The 23248-nt window shown below is 44.5% G+C and overlaps 1 protein-coding gene across 1 annotated transcript; it reads left to right on the top strand.

Moving 5' to 3' along the window:
- The first annotated feature begins 545 nt into the window (after positions 1–545).
- Positions 546–22035, top strand: ATP6AP2 (ATPase H+ transporting accessory protein 2). Its single transcript, XM_047716099.1, is given in 10 exon segments — positions 546–725; positions 7841–7971; positions 9826–9957; positions 15739–15787; positions 15790–15833; positions 16016–16153; positions 17014–17067; positions 18471–18620; positions 19369–19488; positions 20985–22035. Coding segments are annotated over 10 exon segments (1053 nt in total). The 5' UTR covers positions 546–685; the 3' UTR covers positions 21180–22035.
- The last annotated feature ends 1213 nt before the right edge of the window (positions 22036–23248 follow it).

Genomic DNA, 23248 nt, shown 5'->3' with positions numbered 1-23248 from the left:
ACATATTTATACTAAAAAGCATTCGTGGTTCATCTGAAATTCAAATTTACCTAGGCGTCTTGTATTTTATCTGGCACTCCTGCTTGGAGAGCAGGTCCTCCCGAGGCGCCAGGCTTCTACCCAGCAGGTGCTCAGCATCTGTTCAATTGTTAGAACAAAATCCAAACCAACCCCGCAGCTTCCACAGCTGCACCCGTAGCGGGAGGAGCCAAGTCACCGGGAAAGGCAGACACCCGGTTGGAGACCATCACTGGAGATTCGCCAAGGGATCCGCAACTGGGCGGCAGCCCCACCCCGTGGGCACTCTGGATCCTTCCAAGGGCTCCGTCATCCCCCACATGCCCGACCCTCGGCCCTACGCTCCACCTCGTGACTGGTGGTCACGGGCCGGGGGGCGGAGCTGCCCGGCTCTCCGATTGCTGCCTGCCATTGGTAGGGCCTTGCATCTATCACGTTAGGCCCCGCCCATAAGCTGGCGTTCCTCAGCCTGCGCCGGTCGCACAGGCCGCGACGTAGCTGGCGATTGGTGGAGAAGGCGGCAGCGTCCCAGCGGAGGCGACGACGGGGCGGTCTCAAGGAAGTCGGGACGAGGCGGAGCGCGTCACCCACTATCGTTGCGGTGGTCGCTTGCGTTTCCTCCGGCCCCGTCCGTGCCGCCCTTTGCTGTGTAGCCACCGGGGGGACCATGGCTGCGCTCGTGGTGCTCCTGTCCTTGTTGGCGGCGGGTGAGGACCGGGGCGGCCGGGGGCATTAGGAGTGGCCGGGAGCCTCGGGGGGGTCGGGGGCGGCCGCAGGTGGGCAGCAGCGGGGCGGGTGCCGCAGTGCGGGCAAACCGGACGGCGGCCTCGCCCCAGCCGCCTCCCTCTGGGCCTTCTCGTCCGACCGACCCGTGGCGGCGAGTTCTGGCGAGCTGCGGGGCGGGGCCGGGCTGCGTGGGGGCACCTGAGCCGGCCTCCACCCTCCGTTTATTCCAGGAAGGCGCTGTCGCGTGTCCCGCCGCCTGTGTCTTCCGGCTTCGGAGGCGGGGGGATGCATTTCCCAATTAACTGTGGAACCGCAGTCGTCTGCGAGGAAGGGAAAGCCGACCTCTGAGCTGCCATCAGATGCTGCGTTTTCTTGCATTTTTCTGGTGTTTTCCTTCCTAGCGGTTGTCATCGGTAATTGGTGAAGGCTTCTCCTTTACGTGTTTCAGAATACAAAAGTTGGTAGGTGTGGTAATTGTTTTTGTAGGATTCTTTCTAAAGGCAAATTCAGAGTACCTCTGAGTAGTTTTTCAGGGTTCTCCATTTTAAGTATTTGGAAACTAAGATGTGAGTCACGTTCTGAAAGTCCTTTGTCAAGTAAATGGTAGCTTTCTGAGTGGAACCTAGGTTCCCTGGTGTTCAGCAAGTCCGCTAGTATTTGGCCTCTTACTGTGTATCGTTTGAGTCATTTAATTTTACAGTAGTCCTTAGAAGAGGACATCATCCTCGATTTACAGGGTAGTCAAGCTTAAATAAATTACCCGACAACACGCAGGTAGTAAGCAGCAAAGATGGAATTGAACCCGGATCAGCTGGCCCCAGAGCATGGGTCTTTCCTCATTATGTGATTTGTGGCCACAGGTGATGGAATGCTCCTGATTGGGAATGATCGGGGGCCTGGACTGGGGCTCAGAACAGTGGCGAACAAGAGGCCAAGTTGAGAACTTGGAGAAATGCGGCTATTTTTAAAACCTATAGCTTAAAAATACTGTTTGAGGTGTTGGGCTGACCCGACCCACTTTTGGAATGGTGGTTTAATTTCTGCATGAGGGTTTAGGCCACCGACGGTCTTGAATCTGCAGGTCTGCCTCCATTCCTGGAGATGTGCTCAGGGTTGTGTGTCAATGATAATTATACTTTTCATTATACCTAAGGTTTTAGGGATGTTTTGTTCCTTTGGTTTCTGCTTCTGGCTCCGGAATGGTTATCCTGATCTATCTAGTAAGTTATTTTGAGGGATGTTTTTCTTTTGTTTTAAATTCCGTTTTCGAAATTTAAAAATCTTCCTTCCATAGTGTGATTTAACTGAATATTCAACCCTATTGAAATGCTATCTTTTAATGTTCACTGATATTATTTTGATTCGGTGAAAGTTCAGGGTTTTTTGGTTTGTTTGGTCTGAGGCAAAGTATTTGCTTCTGTACACCGTTGAGCATGCTTTCCTAACTAGAATAGTCTAGTTCATACAGACTAAGAATCTGGTCTTGTCAGTTTCTGTATTCCTTGGTCTTGTCACCTGAGGCTAAATTACTATTTTCCACAATGACTAAATGTGATTTAGTGGAAAACCTCTCTAAGAGATTGGACTTCTCTATTTGAGGAAGTAAATAAGTCCTTTAAAATGGTGTTAACTAAACCCGAGAGAGACTAGAGGAAGGGAACTAGGGTTATGAATACCGTGTCATGAGGAGTATTTGAAAAACATGCTTGTCCTGGAGAGGAAAGGCCAAGGGCAAACACGTGGAACTTGAAGGAGTGTAATGTGGAAGAGGGATTTGATGTTATCAGTGATGCCCCAGAGGTCAAGAGTAGGACTTATTTATTTATTTATTTAAGATTTTATCCATTTACTTGACAGAGATCACAGGCAGAGAGGCAGGCAGAGAGAGAGGAGGAAGCAGGCTCCCCGCTGAGCAGAGAGCCCGATGCGGGGCTCCATCCCAGGACCCTGGGATCATGACCTGAGCCGAAGGCAGAGGCCTTAACCCACTGAGCCACCCAGGTGCCCCCCTATTTATTTTTTCACTTATTGATTCCATCCACTGTTCATTGATCACAGCATAGCATGGTGGGAGTTCCCAAAGGGCAGGATACTTACCCCCTAGCCCAGGATGGGGAGGTGGAGGGAACTCCCCCCGACCCCTGGGGCGGGGAATGCCTCATGGGCAAATATGTGAAATAGGTAGTGGGGGGGCAGTTTAGACAGAAAGGCCTGTGTGAGAACAAAAGAGCCAATAGTTTGGTGGCGCTGGAATGTATAAGGGTTAAGTTGCGGAGCCCCCAGAAGTAAGGTTGGTGAGGTTCCTTGGGTGTTATGTTTAGGGTTTTGTCTCAGAAGCTCTGGGCTGCAGAGTGAAGGTGGTTAAGCTGATGGGTGAATGAACACACTTGTGTTTTGAAAAGGTGCTGGAAAGGCTGGCTCAGAGTGGTGTGAGACAGGTCATAAGGCGGCCAGTTCTGGCAAGCTCGGTAAGGGCCTGGGAGTGTGCACTGGACCTGGAGGGGAAAGTTTTTGAGATAAGAAAAAAAAATCAGTGGAATTCAGTGATGGGCTGTGGTGCTGAGGAATGTAAAGATGACCAGTGGGAGCAGCTGTCTGGAAGGTGCTGTCATCCTTCCGGATAGAGAATACAAAGGGAGTATGTGGAAGGAGGGTCAGTTCTGTGTGGAACTTGCTGAGTTTGAAGGACTCATGGAACTTAGAAGGAAATGCTTTTTAAAAAAGGGAGGGGGGTGGAATGCATAGTAGGCTGTTGGGTACGTAGGTCTAAGGCAGAAGAAGGCAGTCTGGGCTGGCAGTTAAAAGTCTGGGAGCCATCAGTGTTTTTGGCGTTTGCTGCCTGATTCGTAGATAGGCTCGGCCAGGGAAAGGGATATAGGATAGAAAAGCAGCAAGTTTCAAGAATGGAGCCCCTCAGATCTCAAAAGTGGAGTATGCTAGGTGATCTCTTGGATTCCAGAAGAAGATACTAGAACTTGATAGCTTTTCTTACCTCCTTTTTTTTTTAATAGTAACGATCGGATATTTTTGAAAGATTTTATTTATTTGACAGAGACAGATCATAAGTAGGCAGAGAGGCAGGCTCCCTGCTGAGCAGAGAGGCTGATGCGGGGCTCAATCCCAGGACCCTGAGACCCGGGACCCTGAGATCAAGCCAAAGGCAGAGACAACCCACTGAGCCACCCAGGCACCCTGATCAGATATTTTGTAGAATGTCCGTCAACTTGGGTTTGTCTCAGGAGCGCCTGGGTGGCTCAGTTGGTTGAGCAACTGCCTTCGGCTCAGGTCATGATCCCGGACTTCCAGGATCGAATCCCGCCTCGGGCTCCCAGCTCCTTGGGGAGTCTGCTTCTCCCTCTGACCTTCTCCTCTCTCATGCTCTCTCTCACTCATTCTCTCTCAAATAAATAAAATCTTTAAAAAAAAATTTGGGTTTGTCTCATGTTTTCTTCGGATTAAATTGGGGAAAATATTACACAAGTATCTCATCCTTTTTAAAATTTTGTTTTTGTGTGCTTTGAAATATATTATGAATGTACAGATATTCTACAAGAGTGTCCTTTATAAGTAAATATATTTATGTTGGGGCTGCTTTCAAATTTTGTACCGAAAGAGTTTGAAATCGAAAAAGTTGGCCATCTCTGTTTTAAAAATATGAAAGGGAAAGAGACAGGGAAAACTGCTAGAGGGACTTGCGGGGGGGGGCACGGGGCACGGCCTGGCTTCATGAAGGTCAAGGCAGGAGACTTTTTTTTTTTTATATATATAAGTCTTTTTTTAAGATTTATTTATTTATTTGACAGAGACAGATCACAAGTAGATGGAGAGGCAGGCAGAGAGAGAGAGGGAAGCAGGATCTCTGCCGAGCAGAGAAACCCGATGCGGGACTCGATCCCAGGACCCTGAGATCATGACCTGAGCCGAAGGCAGTGGCTTAACCACTGAGCCACCCAGGCGCCCCAACGCAGGAGACTTTTAAGGAGGTAGTTGCCCAGGATCAGGTGCTGTGAGAAGTTAAATAAGGGCTGAATTGTCTTTTGGATTTGTGAGGCATTTCGGTGGCACAGGGGAGTCCAGAGCTGTGGGTTAGGTGGTAATGTGAGATGAAGAAATAGAGAAGCAAAGAGTCATTGGCTGCTCTTCCAGGATCCTTTCTCTGAAGGGAGGCTGAGGCTGGTAGGACCAGAGGAGGGGTTTGTGATTGTCGTATAGAAGGGATGCACCCAAAGTGAATTTTTTTTTTTAGGATTTTGTTTATTTGACACAGTGAGAGGGAACACAAGCAGGGGGAGTGGGAGAAGGAGAAGCAGGCTTCCCACTGAGTGGGGAGCCCGATGTGGGTTGGATCCCAGGACCCTGGGATCATGACCTGAGCTGAAGGCAGACACCTAACGACTGAACCACCCAGAGCCCCCTCCCTCCCCAAAGTGTATTTTTATGCTGAAGAGCCAGTTGAAAGGGGGAAGTTGGTAGTGTGGGGCGTGGCTTCGTTCATGAACTCAGCAACTATTTTTTGAGCACTGTGTGTCAAGCACTGTTTTCAGCTCCTGGGGGATATTGTGTGAACAAGACAAATGGAATCCCTGCCCTCGTGGAGCTTCTGTCCTACGTCGAGCTTTTTATGCCTGCAGCCACATAGCGCCCTAACTCCTGACCCTTGTCCTCCCAGAATAGCGGCCTGTGATAAACACTGAATGACTAAGTGGTGAGTGAATGAAGGTCCCTGAGAAGGCTGAATGCGGGGATCATGTTAGACTGGAGGAGGGACGTCCCTGCCAGCCTCTGGAGGGAGAGAAGATAAGGCCAGACACTGGTGCAGATAAATTTGTGGTTGGTGGGGAGAGGAAGCAGGCAGTGGGCCGGATTCCCCTGCTCTCTTTCCAAGCTGGAGGTGAGGTTATTTGGTAAGACTGAGGCAGAGGTGATAAAATAAGTTGCAAGAAGTTGGGAAGCTCATTTCAGTTGAGTACCACAAGGGACTTTTGGGGGATTGGAAAATTGGGACAGTGGAGATGACTGCTGGCCAACATTGGGTTTGTAAGTTGAGGCAGCATTCCCCTTGACTGGTATATTCTAGTAGAGAATGGATGACTTCCTGTTAGATCTCCAGGAGAAACCTGGATTAAGCAGCAGTTTCTCAGTCTAGGAGGCCTCACCTATAAGGTTTTCTAAAAGCCCAGGGTTCCCGAAGGATTGTTGTGCAGGCACAGAAGTGGGGAGTCTACCTACGGTGTTGGGGCAAAGTAATTTAGCAGAGCTTTCTTTGCTAGGTTTGAGCGAATAGGGCAAACAGGACTATCTCCAGAACCAAATATGGTTCTTTAAATTCATGTATGGTACTTGGAAAGGGTAGGTCTCTTGCTGCCCCATTTTCCTTAGCGTTGGCAGTGAGCACTGCTGTCGTGAACCAGCATGTCTGTCAGTTACCGACAACCATTCCGCGCTGCTCTTCTTTTTGGCCTGCCTTCGGCTAGAACATTTTGGAAATTCCTGCTCTGGCAGCTGTGCAGAACTGAAACTTCTAACTCTTCATGTTGTATCAGCACCATCCTGAGGCCTTTTATTTACTGTCAATACTGCAACACCAAAACATTTATTGTTGCTTCTGACTTTATTCCCATACCCTGTAAGTGGTGCTTTCCTTAGGTCAAGAGAATAACCGTGATGCTTTACTGAAGTCTGATTTTCCCATGCTAGGTAAGCATGGGCCAAGATTTCTTTTGGACTTGGAGCTGATCTTTTCATAGAAAACTGAAAGTTTCCATAAGTTACTTGTCTTTGTGCAAGCTGGACATCATTGGGTTAACATAGAATGGCTAAAGAGGCCAGATACCTCATCTCTGGAGGGTTTATCAAACAGGCAGGCCCTTTATTCTCATCCTTGATCTCTTTATCTCAGGCTCCTTACCCTAAGACTTGCTGGCTTTATTATTACAGAAATCCTGTTCTCAGCCTCTTGATACACCCGTTGGAAATACTGTTTCTATTCTGACTAGTAACGTGCCCAGTCCCCCTCCGACCCCCTGCCTTTGACTGTCCTCATTTCATTAGGTTTGCTTATGGGATGTGAAGAAAAATCTCTATCCTAAGATTTGGTGACTTGCTCGAGTTTTAGAGTGAAATACTAGGAATTTTATGAATTTGCATTTTGAAGACAGGGTGGATGGCAGAAATAATTTAGAGATTTCAAGTTTCTTTTTAGTCTGTGCCAGGGGTTTGTTTGCTTTTTATTTAAAAGATTTTATTTATTTATTTGCAAGAGGGAGAGAACACGGGGGAGAGAGAGAAGAAAAGCAGACTCCCTGTTGAGTAGAGAGCCTGACACAGGGCTCATCCCAGGACACTGGGATCATGACCTGAGCCAAAGACAGATGCCTGCCTAACTGATGAGCCACCAAGGCGCCCCTATCTATCTATCTATCTATCTATTTATCTATTTATTTATTTATTTGAAAAGATTTTATTTATTTATTTGACAGATCACAAGTAGGCAGAGAGGCAGCGCGCCGGGGCGGGGATGGGGAGGGTGGGGCAGGGAAGCAGGCTCCCCGCTGAGCAGAGAGCCCAATGAGGGGCTCGCTCCCAGGGCCCTGAGATCATGACCTGAGCCGAAGGCAGAGGCTTAACCCACCCAGGCACCCCTATTTATTTTTTAAAGTTTTATTTATTTACTTAATCTCTGTATCCAACATGGGCCTCAACACTACGACCTCATGATCAGCAGTTGCATGCCCTTACGCCTGCGCCACCCAGGCGCCCCTTGTTTGCTTTTTAATTTCTGGAGAAATGCCATTGATTTCTAATTCTTGCCGATTTGCCGATTGCCCCTGTTTTAAGGGACACCTGTAGGAAGGCATGTTGATTATTGGGAGAATCCTGTTTCATCAGTGTGCCTCTGCAGAATGTATGTACCTTGTTTCTGTAGAGCAATACTTGAAAAAGAATTTGTTGATGTTTGGGATTCAGCATTTTGTCCAGTAATACGTAGTATCTTAAGTCGGCGGAGAATAGGTAAACAGGTTTTATATCTAATAATTTTCTACGTGGGTGCAAAAGATGTATGATGTTGATCATTTATTAATTTGTTTTCTTCCAGGTGTTTTGGGGAACGAGTTTAGTATATTAAGATCACCCGGGTCTGTTGTTTTCCGAGATGGAAATTGGCCTATACCAGGAGAACGAATCCCAGACGTGGCTGCATTGTCCATGGGCTTCTCTGTTAAGGAAGTATGTGTATTTCTTTTTTTAAGATTTTATTTATTTATTTGATAGAGATCACAAGTAGAGAAGCAGGCAGAAAGAGAGGGGGAAGCAGGCTCCCTGCTGAGCAGAGGCCCCCCCCCCCCCCCCCCCCCGATGTGGGGCTCGATCCCAGGACCCTGAGATCATGACCTGAGCTGAAGGCAGAGGCTTAACCCACTGAGCCACCCAGGCGCCCAGAAGTAATGTGTATTTTAAAAAAGATATTGGAAGCTACTTCTGAAAGTATTTTTGTTGATTTTTCTGCTAACAGCCCAAGAAAGCAAGAAGCAGACGTAGGTATGTTTGGTACAGATTACAAAAGCAAAACTCATTTGTAGTCGAGGAGATTTGGAGACGTGCTACAAGCTTGGCTTATGAAACCAAATCATCATCAATCATTAACCATGTAATTATTCATAGTGTTGATGTTCTTCATATATGAGAATTTATCTGCCCCATTAATAGGATGTACAATTTTACTTTTTTTTCAATACACAATAGATGTATGTCTCAGTTTGGGTTGCTGTTAGAAAATTCCATAGCCTGGATGGCTTAAACGATAGAAATTCATTTCTCACAGTTTGAGGGTGAGAAGTCTAAGATCAGGGTGCCAGCCCATCGGATTCTTAGTGAGGGCCCTCTTCCAGTTTGCAGACTGCTGACTTTTCATGTCCTCACATAGTGGGGAGAAGTTGAGAACTCTCTGGGCTCCTTTTTTTAAGGCACTAAGCCCACCCTGAGGGCTCTGTCCTCATGACCTAATAAATAACCTCCCTAAGGCCCGCCGCTAATACTGTCACATTGGGGAATAGCTTTCAACGTGACTTTTGGGGGGGGCACACGTTCAGTCTATTGCAGTGTATTATACATGATAAAATGTATCTGCATCCTGCTTGAGTCTAAGAATTTAGTGCCATCAGTAACTGGGAGTGAAGCCGTAAGCCATTGAGTACCTGGTGCTTGCGTGACTTGGTGGAGGGGGTGTAGAGCCTAGGGGGACGAGAGGTCTGCGGCTGAGGGCATGGAGACGGATTCAGTCTGCTCTGTCTTGCTGTCTTCCCACTTCTCTCTTTCCCACTTCGGAACTTCGGTGCTAGAAACTGTGGTTTCTAGATACCACCAGTCAGCCAAAGGATCTTTCCTCCTGGGTCCTGAGTGCCCTTGAAGCCAGAAGCAGGGCGGGGGAGCTGCTCCACTGGGCCTGGGGCTGGAGCCCCTGAGCTCCCTGTAGGGTGGTGGCTGGTTGCTTACATTTAAGGATGAAGTTTGTACCTCCTTCACGGACTTAAATTTGATTACGAATGGCTGTCAAAGTAACCCTGAGAAATAATTATTAGTAAATTAATGTGAGCTACTTTCAGCAGGAATTTGATGTATGACAAGCTTAGTCTGAAGAGAAGACTTTCAAGGGCAGTTCTCCTGCGTCCTTATGAAAGAGAAAAGCCAGGCTGTCCTTAAGGGCAAGTGACGGTGTGGGGGGAGAAGACGCCCATGGTTCTGTGAAGAAGAGCTTATAATCTGGGATTTGAAAATGACCTGCATTTTGTTTACTTGTCCGCTTTCTTCCACAAAAAGTTTGAGAGGACTTGCTAGTAGACTTTGTTGTAGATCTGTGGAAGTTTGAGAACATGAAGGTCGAAATCCCTGTCCCTGGTTTGGAGATGGCAACTGCTGCCTTAAATGAAATGTTTGCCGCCCCCGTCTCTCCCTCCCGCCCTTGAATTTTTATTGCCAGGGTCGTCCAGGAGCCCCTTGACTCTGCTCAGTGCCCGTCCGTTGTTGGGGAAATGGTTCCTGGAGTGGATAATTAAGCGCCATCTCCTGCTTTCCAATGTTTAGGACCTTTCTTGGCCAGGACTTGCAGTGGGAAACCTGTTCCATCGTCCTCGGGCTACGGTGATGGTGATGGTGAAGGGAGTCGACAAGCTTGCTCTGCCCCCGGGCCGTGTCATTTCGTACCCTCTGGAGAATGTGAGTATTAGAAAAAATTAAAGTCATGCATTTTTAATCTTGTCAGCTGTCGTTTTAAATTGTGTTATAAACACCCTTCTCTTGTCTACATTTTCTTGTCCATTATCTTGTCACCTTCCCATCCGAATTTTACCTGAGATTTTGTGTAAGTAGGAGATTGGAGGCTCTTTTGCTGGTTCACTTACTCCTTCACTGGCTTTTCAGGCGGTAGGGCAGGCCGAGCTGTCGTGAGAGGCCCTCCGTCCACTGCCAGCGCAGAGAAGTCATCCACTGAGACCTCATGTAGCTGAACTTTCGAGCAAGGCAGGGATACACAGAGCTGCCAGATAGGAACAGAAAGCTCAGGAGCCACAGTGGTGAACCAGAGCTCCGAGTTTCTTGCAGAAAGCCGGAGGCTATAAAATGTCTTGTTCTCGGGAGGAGAGCTAGTAAAACCCCAGCTGCCCCAGGACTGCCACGGAGGAGCTGGCTGGCTTCTCTTGGCGGGAGGACCCCAAGTGTCCCCTGAGGGAAATCGGAACTCCAGGCTCAAGCTGTGCAGGCCTGTGGGCTCCCAGTTCACACGACCCACCCCATTGGGATGCCTCCACCGCCCAGGGCTGCTTTGATTTAAAAAAAAAAAAAAGAAGAAGATATGTAATTTACAGAGCACTTGCGAGGAAAAAAATGCCATGAGCAAGTCCTCAGGTGCAAAACCCAAATTCATCCCCTTAGAACTACAGGTAATAGACCAGTCCCCAGGAGATGAGAAAACCCACATGTTAACAATGGAGGAGTTCAAGAAAGGGACAGAAACCGTGAGGCAGTTCAAAGACCTTAATATGTGGTGCATTCATTAATATTCACATCTAAATATTTCATAATTTATCTGGTGATTTCTTTAACCCATGAGTTATTTATTTAGAAGTGTTTAATGCGTGGGTTCTTTTCAAATAACTTTTTAAATTTTTCAGCTTCTAATCTCATGGCATTGTAAGACTGGTCTGTATGATGATTTGGGGGGATTTTTCAGACTTTCTGTGGTCTAATATAAATAATTTCTAGGCACACATGACTTAGTTAAGAAGGGCCATGTACATAGTTACAAAGGGCCATAAGGCAAATTGCAACAAATAATGGGTAATTAGTATCAAACAAACCACCCTCTCTGACCACAGTGCGGTTAAATCTGAAAACGAAACCTTAAAAATGTATTTGGAAGGGTGGGGAGGATGGAGTAAATAGTGGCAGGGTATGAAGAGGTACAGACTTCCAGTTATAAACAAGTCACACGGATGTAAAGTTACAGCTTGGGGAATACACTCCATAATATTGCAGTCACTTTGGTGACAGATGGTAACCAGACCTGCCGTGGCAGTCATCTCATAATGTGTATAAATGTCAGATCACGGTGTTGTGCTCCTGCAAACTAATATAATATTGCATGTCAACTGTACTTCAGTAAATAAGAAGTAAATAAAAATGTATTTGGAAATGGTAAGAGCAAAATAGATGGTTCCTCAGGTTTAAAGTGCACTGGAAATCTTAAAAGCTATCAGAAAAAAGACATTGTCTTTTCAAAGGAATAAGTAGAAAGCAGATTTCTCATTGCCATTAAGGACTAGAGGAGCAAGAACCGAAAAGCAGTGATTGTCCAGCATAAGGGCAGGCCGAGAATACAGTTTACATCATCATCATAGTGAAATGATATGGATCCAATGAAAATTATGACTCTTAGGAAGGTGAAGACCTAGAAACAGAGTGCGCTTATGGGGGGGGTTGCTGTGGTTGGTGACGTGGGAGAGCTAAATCCTCATTTTTTATACTCCGTAGTAAATAGATTTCTCAAATGGAAAAATCAAGATGGAGTGTTAAAAACACATTTAGAGATGGTGGCAAAAGGAAAAGGAAACAAAGGATTTCTCATGTATGTAGTATGTCACAGAGAGTGAGCGGAAACATAAGCTAGGGGAGACAAGAGGGAGAAGCAGGCTTCCCGCTGAGCAGGGAGCCTGATGTTTGATCCCAGGACCCTGGGATCATGAGCTGAGCCAAAGGCAGATGCTTAACTACTGAGCCACCCAGGTGCCCTGAAACAAAGGATTTGAAAGTGGGGGCCTTGGGAATGGGAAATGGGGAGGCAAACTTTTTTCTTTAAGCTTATTTTTCAGGGAAAGTCTCATAGAACTATTTGTGTCTCTTTTTATTTATTTATTTATTTGACAGATCACAAGTAGGCAGAGAGTCGGCAGGCAGAGAGAGGTGGGAAGCAGGCTCCCCGCTGAGCAGAGAGCCTGATGCAGGGCTCCATCCCAGGACCCTGGGATCATGACCTGAGCTGAAGACAGAGGCTTTAACCCACTGAGCCACCCAGGCGCCCCTGTTTGTGTCTTTAAACTGTATCATCGTTTTTCCTATGTAACTCTTGAAAACATTTCTGATTTATTTTAAAGAGCATGTGAGGGGCGCCTGGGTGGCTCAGTTGGTTAAGCCTCTGCCTTCAGCTCAGATCATGATCTCAGGGTTCTGGGATCGAGTTCTGCATTGGGCTCTCTGCTTAGCAGGGAGCCTGCTTTCCCCTCTCTCTCTGCCTGCCTCTCTGCCTACTTGTGATCTCTCTGTGTCAAATAAATAAAATCTTTAAAAAAAAAAAACAACAAAGCATGTGAGCTGGGGGGAAGGATAGAGGCAGAGGGAAAGGGGGAGAAGTGGACTCTCCACGGAGTGTGGAACCCTGTGCCACCCCCCACCCCCCAGAGTTTGTTCTCTAGAACCCAAGATCATGACCTGAGCTGAAATCAAGAGTTTGATGCTTAACCGACTGAGCTACCCAGGTGCCCCTCTCTTAAAAAAATTTTTTTTAAAAATCAGCAGGAAAAGTTAGTTGGAATAGATGGACTCCCAGATAATTCACGAGTTGAAGAGAAAAATCACAGTGTAAGTTTTGAAATTATTTGAAACTGAGTATCAGTGAATTTACCGTATGTTTAAAAATGGTGGGGTGCTGCTAAAGTGGTAAGGAAGGGAAAATTGATAACTTAAATGCACATGTTAGTTCAAAAGATTGGAAATTAGTGAGCTGAAGAAACCAGAAGAATTTTAGAATAAATGGAAGAAAGGAGACCATAAAAATCCAAAGGCAGTTTTAAAAAAGAATTTAATGTTAGTAATATCAAGAATGCAATTTCTGTGAAAATCATTGTTGAAGATCCCTTTAAAATAAATATATACAAATCCAAAATGCTATTAAGGTTTTAATTTGCGTGCAGTCCAGAACTCAGTATTTTTAACACACTAGCCTTATCTTACTTATGTGAGTAGAAGCTGTGAAAAGAGCTCATGTTGTTGCTTGACCCTGACTGACTGCTAATACTTTTCTTGACAGTGGGTGGTGAAGGAAATACAAGACTCAGAGTGCAAAATCCACAAAATCTAAAACAAACCAGAGTGTCTTAATTCTCCGTAATGAAGCTTCTGTTTGATTAGCGCCTTTCATTAGAATTTCAAGTTCTGTAGATACAGAAATTTCATTCTCTCCAGGACAAACACACACTTCCTTGTACTACAGTGGAAGAAAACAGGAGATTTTAAGCAGCTGAGCTTTTTCCTTTTTGAGCTTCATGGTCTGTATTATTTTTTCTTTTCCTTCACAGTTTGGCTCTCCTCTGACATAGCAGCTTCTCCAGGTTGATTGCTAAGGATATGTTACCTTTAATCTTCAACTTTCCTGATACAAGTGCCATTTTCCCTAGGTGAAAGGCGGGAGAGTGTCCCAGCGCTCATGTTCCCTCCGAAGCTTGAGGAGGTGAACTGTGTGGTGGCCGGAGGAGAGGGCGCTGTGACCGGGCGCTTTCGCAAATGGGACTCTTCCCCCTTCCGCAGTTACTCCACAACTTATTTTAACAGAATTCAGTGAAGAGTTAATACACATCTTGATTAAGAAGAAATTGGTTTAAAAAAAAAAAAGAAGAAACTGGTTTTATTTCACAGTATCATGAACTAGATGAAATCCCAGCATCAAAATCAAATTTATCAAAGATTAATCATACTTATTTCTGCTTGTACCATGTTAGCATTAATTTGCTACTTATAATTATTAACCTTTCAGTAGTAAAGGGAATTAAGGATGCCTGGGTGGCTCAGTCAGTTAAGTGTCTGCCTTTGGCTCAGGTCATGATCTTGGGGTCCTGGGTTCGAGTCTCACATCAGGGCTCCCTACTGAGTAGGGAATCTGCCTGCTGCTCTCCCTGCTTGTGCTCTCTGACAAAGTCTTAAAAAAAAAAAAAAAAAAACCACTAAGAAATTTCCATTAAAACACTATCATGCTGTGGGACACCTGGGTGGCTCAGTTGGTTGGGCAGCTGCCTTCGGCTCAGGTCATGATCCCAGCGTCCTGGGATCGAGTCCCACATCGGGCTCCTTGCTCATCGGGGAGCCTGCTTCTCCCTCTGCCTCTGCCTGCCATTCTGTCTGCCTGTGCTTGCTCTCTCTCCCTCTCTCTCTCTCTGACAGATAAATAAATAAAATCTTTAAAAAAAAAAAAAAACACTATCATGCTGCTTGTTTTACTACAGTAATACTGAGAATAACAATTTTTTGAAGGGAAGAGTGACCATAACTTCTTTTAAAAATGGGTAAAAACTAATCTATGCGGATGGAAGTCAGAATTTTTGGTTACCCTTGGGGGTGGAGAGCATGGCTGGAGGAGCCTTTTAGAATGCTGATAATGTTGTCTTGATCTGGTTAGGCTTTATGAAGGTATCCATTTGGAAATACTCCTCTAACTGTTACCCCAGGATTTATGCACTATGTTGTATGTATGTTACACTTTAATAAAAAATTCAAGAAAAAAGTAGATTTTACTACAATTAGTTATTTCAATTTGATATCATGTGGTCCCAAGATAGAGGCTTCAAAATTCTTGTGACATGCTTTATCTGAGTCTTCAGTCTATCTGGAGATAAACCCTAAGTCCAACATTTTTTAAATTCTGGAATGAAAAATGAGGTCTAGTACTCTTTCAGTGAAATTTAATTCTTTAAATTCTTCAGACTTCCTCTTACAAGTTAATACTTTATTCTTTATTATTTTATTTTTACTTTTTAAAGATTTTATTTTATTTGTCAGAGAGCACAAGCAGGCAGAGGGAGAAGCAGGCTCCCCACTGAGCAAGGAGCCCGATGCGGGACCAACGGACTGAGCCACCCAGGCATCCCACAAGTCAATACTTTATAATAGAATATACATTTAGAGGTGCCTGGATGGCTCATTGGGTTAAGCCTCTGCCTTTGGCTCAGGTCATGATCCCAGGGCCCTGGGATCGAGCCCCGCATCGGGCTCTCTGCTCAGCGGGGAGCCTGCTTCCCCCTCCCCCTCTGCCTGCCTCTCTGCCTACTTGTGATCTCTCCCTCTCTGTCAAATAAATAAATAAAATATTTTTTAAAATTATTTAAAAAATAAAAAATAGAATATACATTCATTGTGACACAGTATTAAAACTGAATGAATTGCTTAAAGTACATGAACTGCCACTAAAAAATGATGGCTTGTGCAAGAGTGTTGTGTCCTTCATGTTGGCAAGTTCTTTCCCATCTAGACATACAGGAGATACAGACTCATGGCCCACTAAGGGGCTGTTTTATGCATGCCCTCAAAAGGGCTGTGTTTGGAAATGATTTGGGTCTTCTGAATTTCCCTCAGTGGTGGGGGTTCTTGTTTTCTTTTAAGGTTCTTTTGTTTTTGAGTGGTTTTTCTTACCCCTCGGGTTCCAACGATAATTGAGGTCTTACTCTTAAATTTCAGGCAGTTCCTTTCAGTCTTGACAGCGTTGCAAATTCCATTCACTCCTTATTTCTGAAGAAACTCCTGTAGTTTTGCAGTTGGCTCCCAGTGAGGAGGTAAGTGATGCAGTTTTTACTGAAGATGCTTTAAAAAAATGTTTTCCTTGATGAAAACATTAAAACTACTTGTATGAAAAATTGCATATACTCTCTGTAGTGTATGTACATTTTTTTTATATACATTCCGTATATTGGAATTCTTCTGCAGACTGTAACAAAATTTTGGATTCTCCTTGCAGAGAGTGTATATGGTGGGGAAGGCAAACTCGGTCTTTGAAGATCTCTCCGTCACATTACGACAACTCCGCAATCGCCTGTTCCAAGAAAACTCTGTTCTCAATTCACTTCCGCTCAATTCTCTGAGCAGGAACAGTGAAGTAAGACGCGCCGTCACTGAATCAAATACGTGAATATCGTTACTGATTCTCCATGTCTTATGCTCCCTCATTTTAGAGTAGACGTGGAATGTTAGGAGATGACAAGTTTGGCAAGTTTACTGTGCTGGAGTAGATTGTTCAGTGGAATTTTTAAATGAATCTCATGAACAAATAGACCTGTTTTTGGTGGCTTGAATAAATAGTATTTCGTTCTCGTGCAGGGGTTGCCACCAGGTAAGGCAGACAGGCCAGGAGTCACACAAACTACTGACTGGCAGAGCTGTGTCAGTCTGGTCACGTAGAGGCCGTTACTCACTGCCATCTCTAATGCATTGCTTCCTCTTTCTGGCTCATTCTCAGCAGTCTAGTGGAGGGAGGCACTCTTACTTGCGACTTCTATTGGTTACCCGCTGTCTTCACCATGTGGCATGCCACCTTTGTGGCAGCCTCTTTTGACGTACCGTGGACGACCAGCACCGCCATCTTTTCTTCTCCGATAGGGAACGTGTTCAAGGAGTGTGAGCAGAGCGGGCCGCTGGCAGGGCCTCAGCACAGTGTCCGAGTACTGGGATGCCCTGAGGGAAAACCACTTGAGAGTTTGGGTGCTTTATCATACCATTATCAAAGATCTAGCTATTGAGTGCTGGTCACTGTGCTGGGAATGACATTTTTATTAGGAAATGTTTTTCTGTGCGTTTGCAATTGAGATGAACTTACCAAATAGAGGACAGTTGTTGCATAAAATCACTTCCTGTGCTTGACATTTGTAATATCCTGCCCTGTGCCTTGCTTGATAAATGGCAAATACAGATTTTGGATGCATATTTAAAATAGTGCTTATTTCTTTTGGCTCTCTAAAGGTTGACCTGCTCTTTCTTTCTGAATTGCAAGTGCTCCATGATATTTCAAGTTTGGTAAGTTGGCTCCTCTAGTATTTCATTTATTTTGGTTCCAAAGACATTTCCCGAGAATCCTGATAGACCAATTGAAGTTTGTGCCCTAGATTTACAGTACCATGGAAGTTGAGAAATTAGTGGTGATGGGAATTCTGAACTCCTCTCTTGTTACAGTGGGATTATTTTGCATTTTTCCTTCCAGGAGAGACAGTAAGTATATGTATGTCCTCAAGGGCACAGGCCTGAGAGGCCTCCCTCACCAGAGACCTGACTTGGCTCTCGATTTCTTGAAAGACATTAAGACTTATTCCTGTTTCTGTATCTTTGGGTCTAAAATAGAAATAACAGTTTGGGCTAATAATGCTGTCAACCAAGTCAGGAAGGAAAAAAACCTGCAGTGTATTTTGTACGTGTGAGTGATTTTTAAAAAAACTCCTTGGGGTGCCTGGGTGGCTCAGTGGGTTAAAGCCTCTGCCTTCGGCTCAGGTCATGATCCACGGGGAACCTGCTTCCTCCTCTCTCTCTGCCTGCCTCTCTGCCTACTTGTGATCTCTGTCTGTCAAATAAATAAAATCTCCAAAAAAAAAAACTCCTCCTGTGACTAAAATAAAGCGTACCTGTATGCCGTCTTCTGAAGGTGTTGGCCAAAGTATTCAGCAGGTTGGTGTCGGCGGGGTGGGGGGGGGGGGTCTGGAGGTCTGTTGCTGGGGGCCAGCCAGGTGCTCGAGGAGGCCACTTGGGAGGTATCTGCTCCCTGAGCACCGGGTGGCTCATGCTCTCCTGGGATCCAACTGGTCCAGCCAGCTGTTCTTTCATACCGCTGCCCAAATCTGAGGGCGTTTTGTTAGTTTAAGCCAGATGTAGGCCCAGTGTGAGGCTCGAACTCCTGACCCGGAGATGAAGGGTCGCATGCTCTACCCACTGAGCCAGCCAGGAGCCCCATGTATCAGAGGTTTTTTGGCTAAGGTCTTTTATTAAGTATTCAGAGAGTCATACTTGCTCTTATCAGAAACTCCCATTTCAGCTGGTTCTGCTTGCCACCATTTTAGGCTATTTGTATCTTACGGCACACTGCTAGGGTTCCCTTCAGCCCAGTTGTGTGTGTGTGTGTGTATTTATTTTTTTAAGATGTGTAAAATATTGTATTTTTTTTTTTTATTTTTTATAAACATTTATTTTTAAAGATTTCATTTATTAGAGACTGCGAGAAAGGGAACACAAGTGGGGGAGTGGGAAAGGGAGAAGCAGGCTTCCCGCTGAGCTGGGAGCCCGATGTGGGGCTCAATCCCGGGGTTCTGGGATCGTGACCTGAGCAGAAGACTGAGCCATGCCCCCACCCCCGCCCCGGTTCAGCCTAGCTGAGTTCGATATAAACCCTGTGTCTGACATCACTTTATCCACTTCCTTTTGTTTGTTGTCAGTTGTCTCGACATAAGCATCTAGCCAAGGATCATTCTCCTGATTTATATTCGCTGGAGCTGGCCGGTTTGGATGAAATTGGGAAGCATTATGGGGAAGATTCTGAACAATTCAGAGATGCTTCCAAGATCCTTGTTGATGCTCTGCAAAAGGTAAATCTTTGATGGGGTGGGAGAGGTTAGATTATGAGCGTTTCACTTCCCGCTTCTTCATGGAAGTCTGAAGTCTCCCCTTTGGAGGACCTCTAATTTTAGTGACGAAGCTTGGAGTGGTTCAGTGGTGTGCGCTGGGATGTCTCTAATGCTGGCAGAGATGGCAGAGGAAAGGATCAATAACTCCAGCATAGTACTTTTTTAATTGTGAAAAATACATAAAATTTTAAGTGTACCGTTTTGTAGCATTAAGTACATTTACATTGTGCAACTGTCATCACCATCCATTGCCAGAATTTTTTTCTCTTTCCTACCTAAAACTCTGTCCCCATCAACCCTATGAAATCATGGGAGGAAAACCCTGAGCACAGAACCAGACATTGAGTAGACGTGTGGTAACTGCTGGTTTGTCTCTGGCCTTGGAGTTGCTCTCCTGCAGCTCTTCAGTGAGGTAAATTCTATAGGTGTTTGTGATTAACCAGCGAGCACTTAGGAAAATTTCATTTCCCTTTCCTACTTCCCTTCCCCCAATTTATATGCCAACAACTTGTCTCAATTTTATTTTGAGCATTTGAATGAATATATGTTGAAGATGAACACTTACCTGAGTATTTTGACAGTCAAACCTTTAAGACCGCATATTTCATTAGCCAGTAGGGGGGTGTATACCCTCGTGGGTGCGCAGAGCTAGCACACTATTTCATGAAGTGCCTGTTCGCGGTTCATAGTAATGTCAGTAAGTCTTCAGTTTGCAGATGACATGTACAACCTTTATGGCGGGAATGCAGTGGTGGAATTAGTGACTGTCAGATCATTTGACACCTCTCTTGTCAGGAAGACAAGGACTATTCTTGAGGCAAAACAAGTGGTGAGTACATTTTTAGACTTTTAAAACTGTAAAATTGAAAAACCCACTAAATCCTCAATCACCTGTGAGCGACATGGATGAACAGTAAATCTGGGAAACAATTTCAGTGAAAACCTAGATTGCTTATCCGCATAGGCAGGTGTATTTTGACAGTGAGGCTCAGGTTGTTTGTAATCAGATGATAACAAGAATCTGAGTTGGGGGGAAGTCTGTCAGCCAGTGAGATTATTCAAACATTGCTCTTACGAGAAGACCTCAGAAGTGAATGTGGGGGAGTGCGATGTAGGATTCCACACCTGGAGTCTGCTTTTCCTGCGGGTGTGTTGTCTGTGTGGACCAGTCCTTCATTTTCCAGCATCTGCTGTGCAGACGCCTAAGGATTTGATTTACGTCTGCAAGTTTTTGGCCTGAGTCTTGCTTTGATCGGAAGCATTTAGAGGGTCCTAGGCCAGGGCACTAGCCATAGCAAAGCTTGTGTGTACCTTGCATGTAAACCAGAGCAGCTCTGGGGACGCTCCAGAACATTTGTGGCCAAGAACCTTACTTATCGTTGGCCTCAGAGCTTGGAGCCAGTAGCTACAGTCATTGATAGGCTCATAAATAAATAAAAGGGGAGTGTCTATTTACTGATCTCAGTGTGGGACTTAATCTAGATGTGCCTGGTTAGAGATGGTTTCATTCTAATGGGCGTGGGAGGACCTGTATTTAAGACCATATGGCAAGCTAGACGATCCTGAAAATTTTCCCAGTACAGAGCATCTAGAAATACTGACAAAATGTAAAGAGCTTTTGAGAGCACAGTTTAGCTCTCAAGACAGACATTCTTTGCCCAGCAGTAGATAGACTCCACCTTGGCCCGGCAGGAGGAAGACGGCCTTGAATGAGCCATTTGTGTTCCTCTTTAAAATTAAAATGGAGCATACTAAAGTGTATAACATGGGGGGAAGGGAATACGATACCTGTTCCTCTGTGGCCCCCCCCCCCCCCAGCCGGTAATTGCTGTCCCAAGTTGTGAGTCCTGCCCTTGATTTCTTTACAGCTTGACCATGGAACGGATTTCATCCTTAAACACTGTTTGGTTTTACAGGCACTTGAATCCTGCTTGCTCGTCTTCTGTGTTTGCTGCCCGGTCTCGTTTCAGAGGCACACAGGCTCCCGTTGTGTGGACCTGCCACATTTTCCGTGCTATTAATGGAGGTGGCTGTGCGTGGCTCTGGGTACACACACAAGGTTTCCCTAGGGCATGGACTTGCTGGATCACAGGATACACACACTTTGACCATACTAGTGTCGCCACATTTTCTCAAGCAGTTGGACTGGCTTAGACTTCCACTGACCATGCATTTCCCCTTTCCAGGAAGGCTCCCCTTCTTGGCTTCTCTTGGTATAAGCATGTCTTAATGCCACCTAGGAATAAATGTTGGATAAACAAATCAGAGCTACCAAATGGGGATAATTTCTGATCTTAAAATTCTTCCCTCTTTTCTTCGTTGTAGAAGAGCCCATCGAGCCCCTATAACCTCGCATATAAGTATAACCTTGAATATCCAGTGGTTTTCAACATGGTACTTTGGATAATGATCGCCTTGGCCTTGGCTGTGATTATCACCTCTTATAATATCTGGAACATGGATCCTGGATATGACAGCATTATTTATAGGATGACAAACCAGAAGATTCGAATGGATTGAACTTTCCTCAAGCCAGACTTAGAAAAGGGGTTTGGAAATTGGCTGTTTTATTAAATCTTTTAGTGTAGTTTAAAAGTAGATGGTATACTTCAAATTTATATAAAAAGAAAAAAATTTTGCACTCTGTGTGCCTGTGATGTTCTTTTAGAGTGAATTATAGTATTGATGTGAATTGATTTGTGTGCTATAGAGTCCATAATATGCTCAAATATAACCATTTAATACAATTTCATTCCATTTAACATTGGAAATGTGCACTGAAATAAATGTAAAACATTTAGAATAGCTTGTATTATTTATGTTGGGAAAAATGCACTGAATTTATTAGACAAACTTAGGAGTGCTTAACTTCCTTACACAGGCTAAGTGAAAATGACATTTGGGCTGTTCTATACCATGAACCATTTGTAAATGTCTTAATCTGATGTAAATATTTCTGAAACAAGACAGAAGGTGGTTAACTTCAAGTAGCCCTAAACTGTGGGAGTACTTCCCCAGTGACTGAGATTGAGAACTGCACCTGACAGACAGAGGGTGGCTGTGTTTTAACCTCTTCTGCAAGTTTGATGATCCACATCGTGGGGTGGATATTAAAAATACATTGATCTAAAAAGAAACCAGCTTTATGGAGTTAGAGATATCTGTAATTATATACCCCAAAACCAGTTTTGGGGGGACATCTTGGGGCTTGACTATAAAAAAATGTATTTTAGTAACTTTCCTCTGTGTAAGTTACTATTAATGGCTTGTGGTACATCATTCTCTAGAATATTAAGTGGAAGTAGATGCTCTCTACTTTTCATGTGGAAGTGGACCAATGTCTATAAAGAGTGACAAATAAAGTTAATAATGATTCTAAATTTGTGTTATTTCAATACTAAATCTATTTTAATTTATAAAATCCTAACAGGGTTTTATTTAATCAGAATTGGCTGTTACACGAAGAGTTTCATGTTTGGTTTTTTTTTACATTTGTTTATTCTCGTTGCCTCCTAAGATTCAGTATCAAGACAAGGAAGACATTTTAATTACCATCTTGTTATTGAATTTATACAGAATATGTGAATTCACACTAGACTTTAGGTGGGGAAAGCTTAAATTTCCCTATAGTATTTAAAAGATGAGTAAGTAATTGGTCAAAATAAGGGACTATCTAAGATAAAGGCTTAAAGATTATAATTTTAAAGACTTATTAGAATTTTAAATTTCATGGTTATGTAGCAAAATCAGTCTGAGGGTTGTGCTGCCCTGCCCCTGGGAGCCCTGCTTGGGTTTAGTTGAGCCATTTCTGTGCCTCTTTGGAAAAATCACCAAATCCTTCCTAAATAACACTGAAGCTAGCAGGTTTGAAAAGATGGGCATCAAGCTAGTTGCGTCTTTACCACTTAATGCACGATGCCTTTAACAGTGACAGTATTAAGGCTCCAGAGAGGAAGGTTTCTCTTTTTGTCTCTCATCTAACACAAATGGTCAAGCCAGTAAGCACCTTCACCCAGAAGAGAGACACTGTTCAAAATCACTTATTCTCTACCGCTACTGCCTGGCAGGTTTATGGGGTGAGGGTGTTTAGCTGCCTGGCCCCTCAACAGGGCCTATATTTGGGAAACCAGGAATCCATAAGGCTGCAGAGTAGTTACAAATCCATGTTTCTTTCACAAGTTTCTCTATAAACACTGCCGTAGAAGGTTGTGGTTACATATGAGGTAAACCAGTGTCTTTGTAATTTAAAACTGATGAGACTGTTCTAGGGGAGAAAAGAATTACATGACAGCACTATCCTTAGAGGGTAAATGGCATCAGCACCCTTCTACCTGTTAGGCAGAAAGCAATTAATTAAAACAAATGTTCTGCCAAGATTATTACACCTGTTGCTGATGATTTGCTCTTAAGTCTAATTTGTTCAGGAACATAAATCACAGTGTCGAGATTTGTGTGAGAGGCAGGAAAGCTAGACTCATGACAGACTTCTACCGACAAGCTGAAAAAACCCAATCCCTTTATATCTAATTGGTAGACTATTCCTGGTTTATAAAAAACTGAGATTCTGTATGTGTTAAGTACTGCTTAGG

This window comes from Lutra lutra, chromosome X (genome assembly GCF_902655055.1).
Source record: "Lutra lutra chromosome X, mLutLut1.2, whole genome shotgun sequence".
Taxonomy (NCBI): Eukaryota; Metazoa; Chordata; class Mammalia; order Carnivora; family Mustelidae; genus Lutra; species Lutra lutra.
The sequence above is the reverse complement of the archived record's forward strand: the minus strand, read 5'-3'. Positions and strand labels throughout refer to the sequence as shown.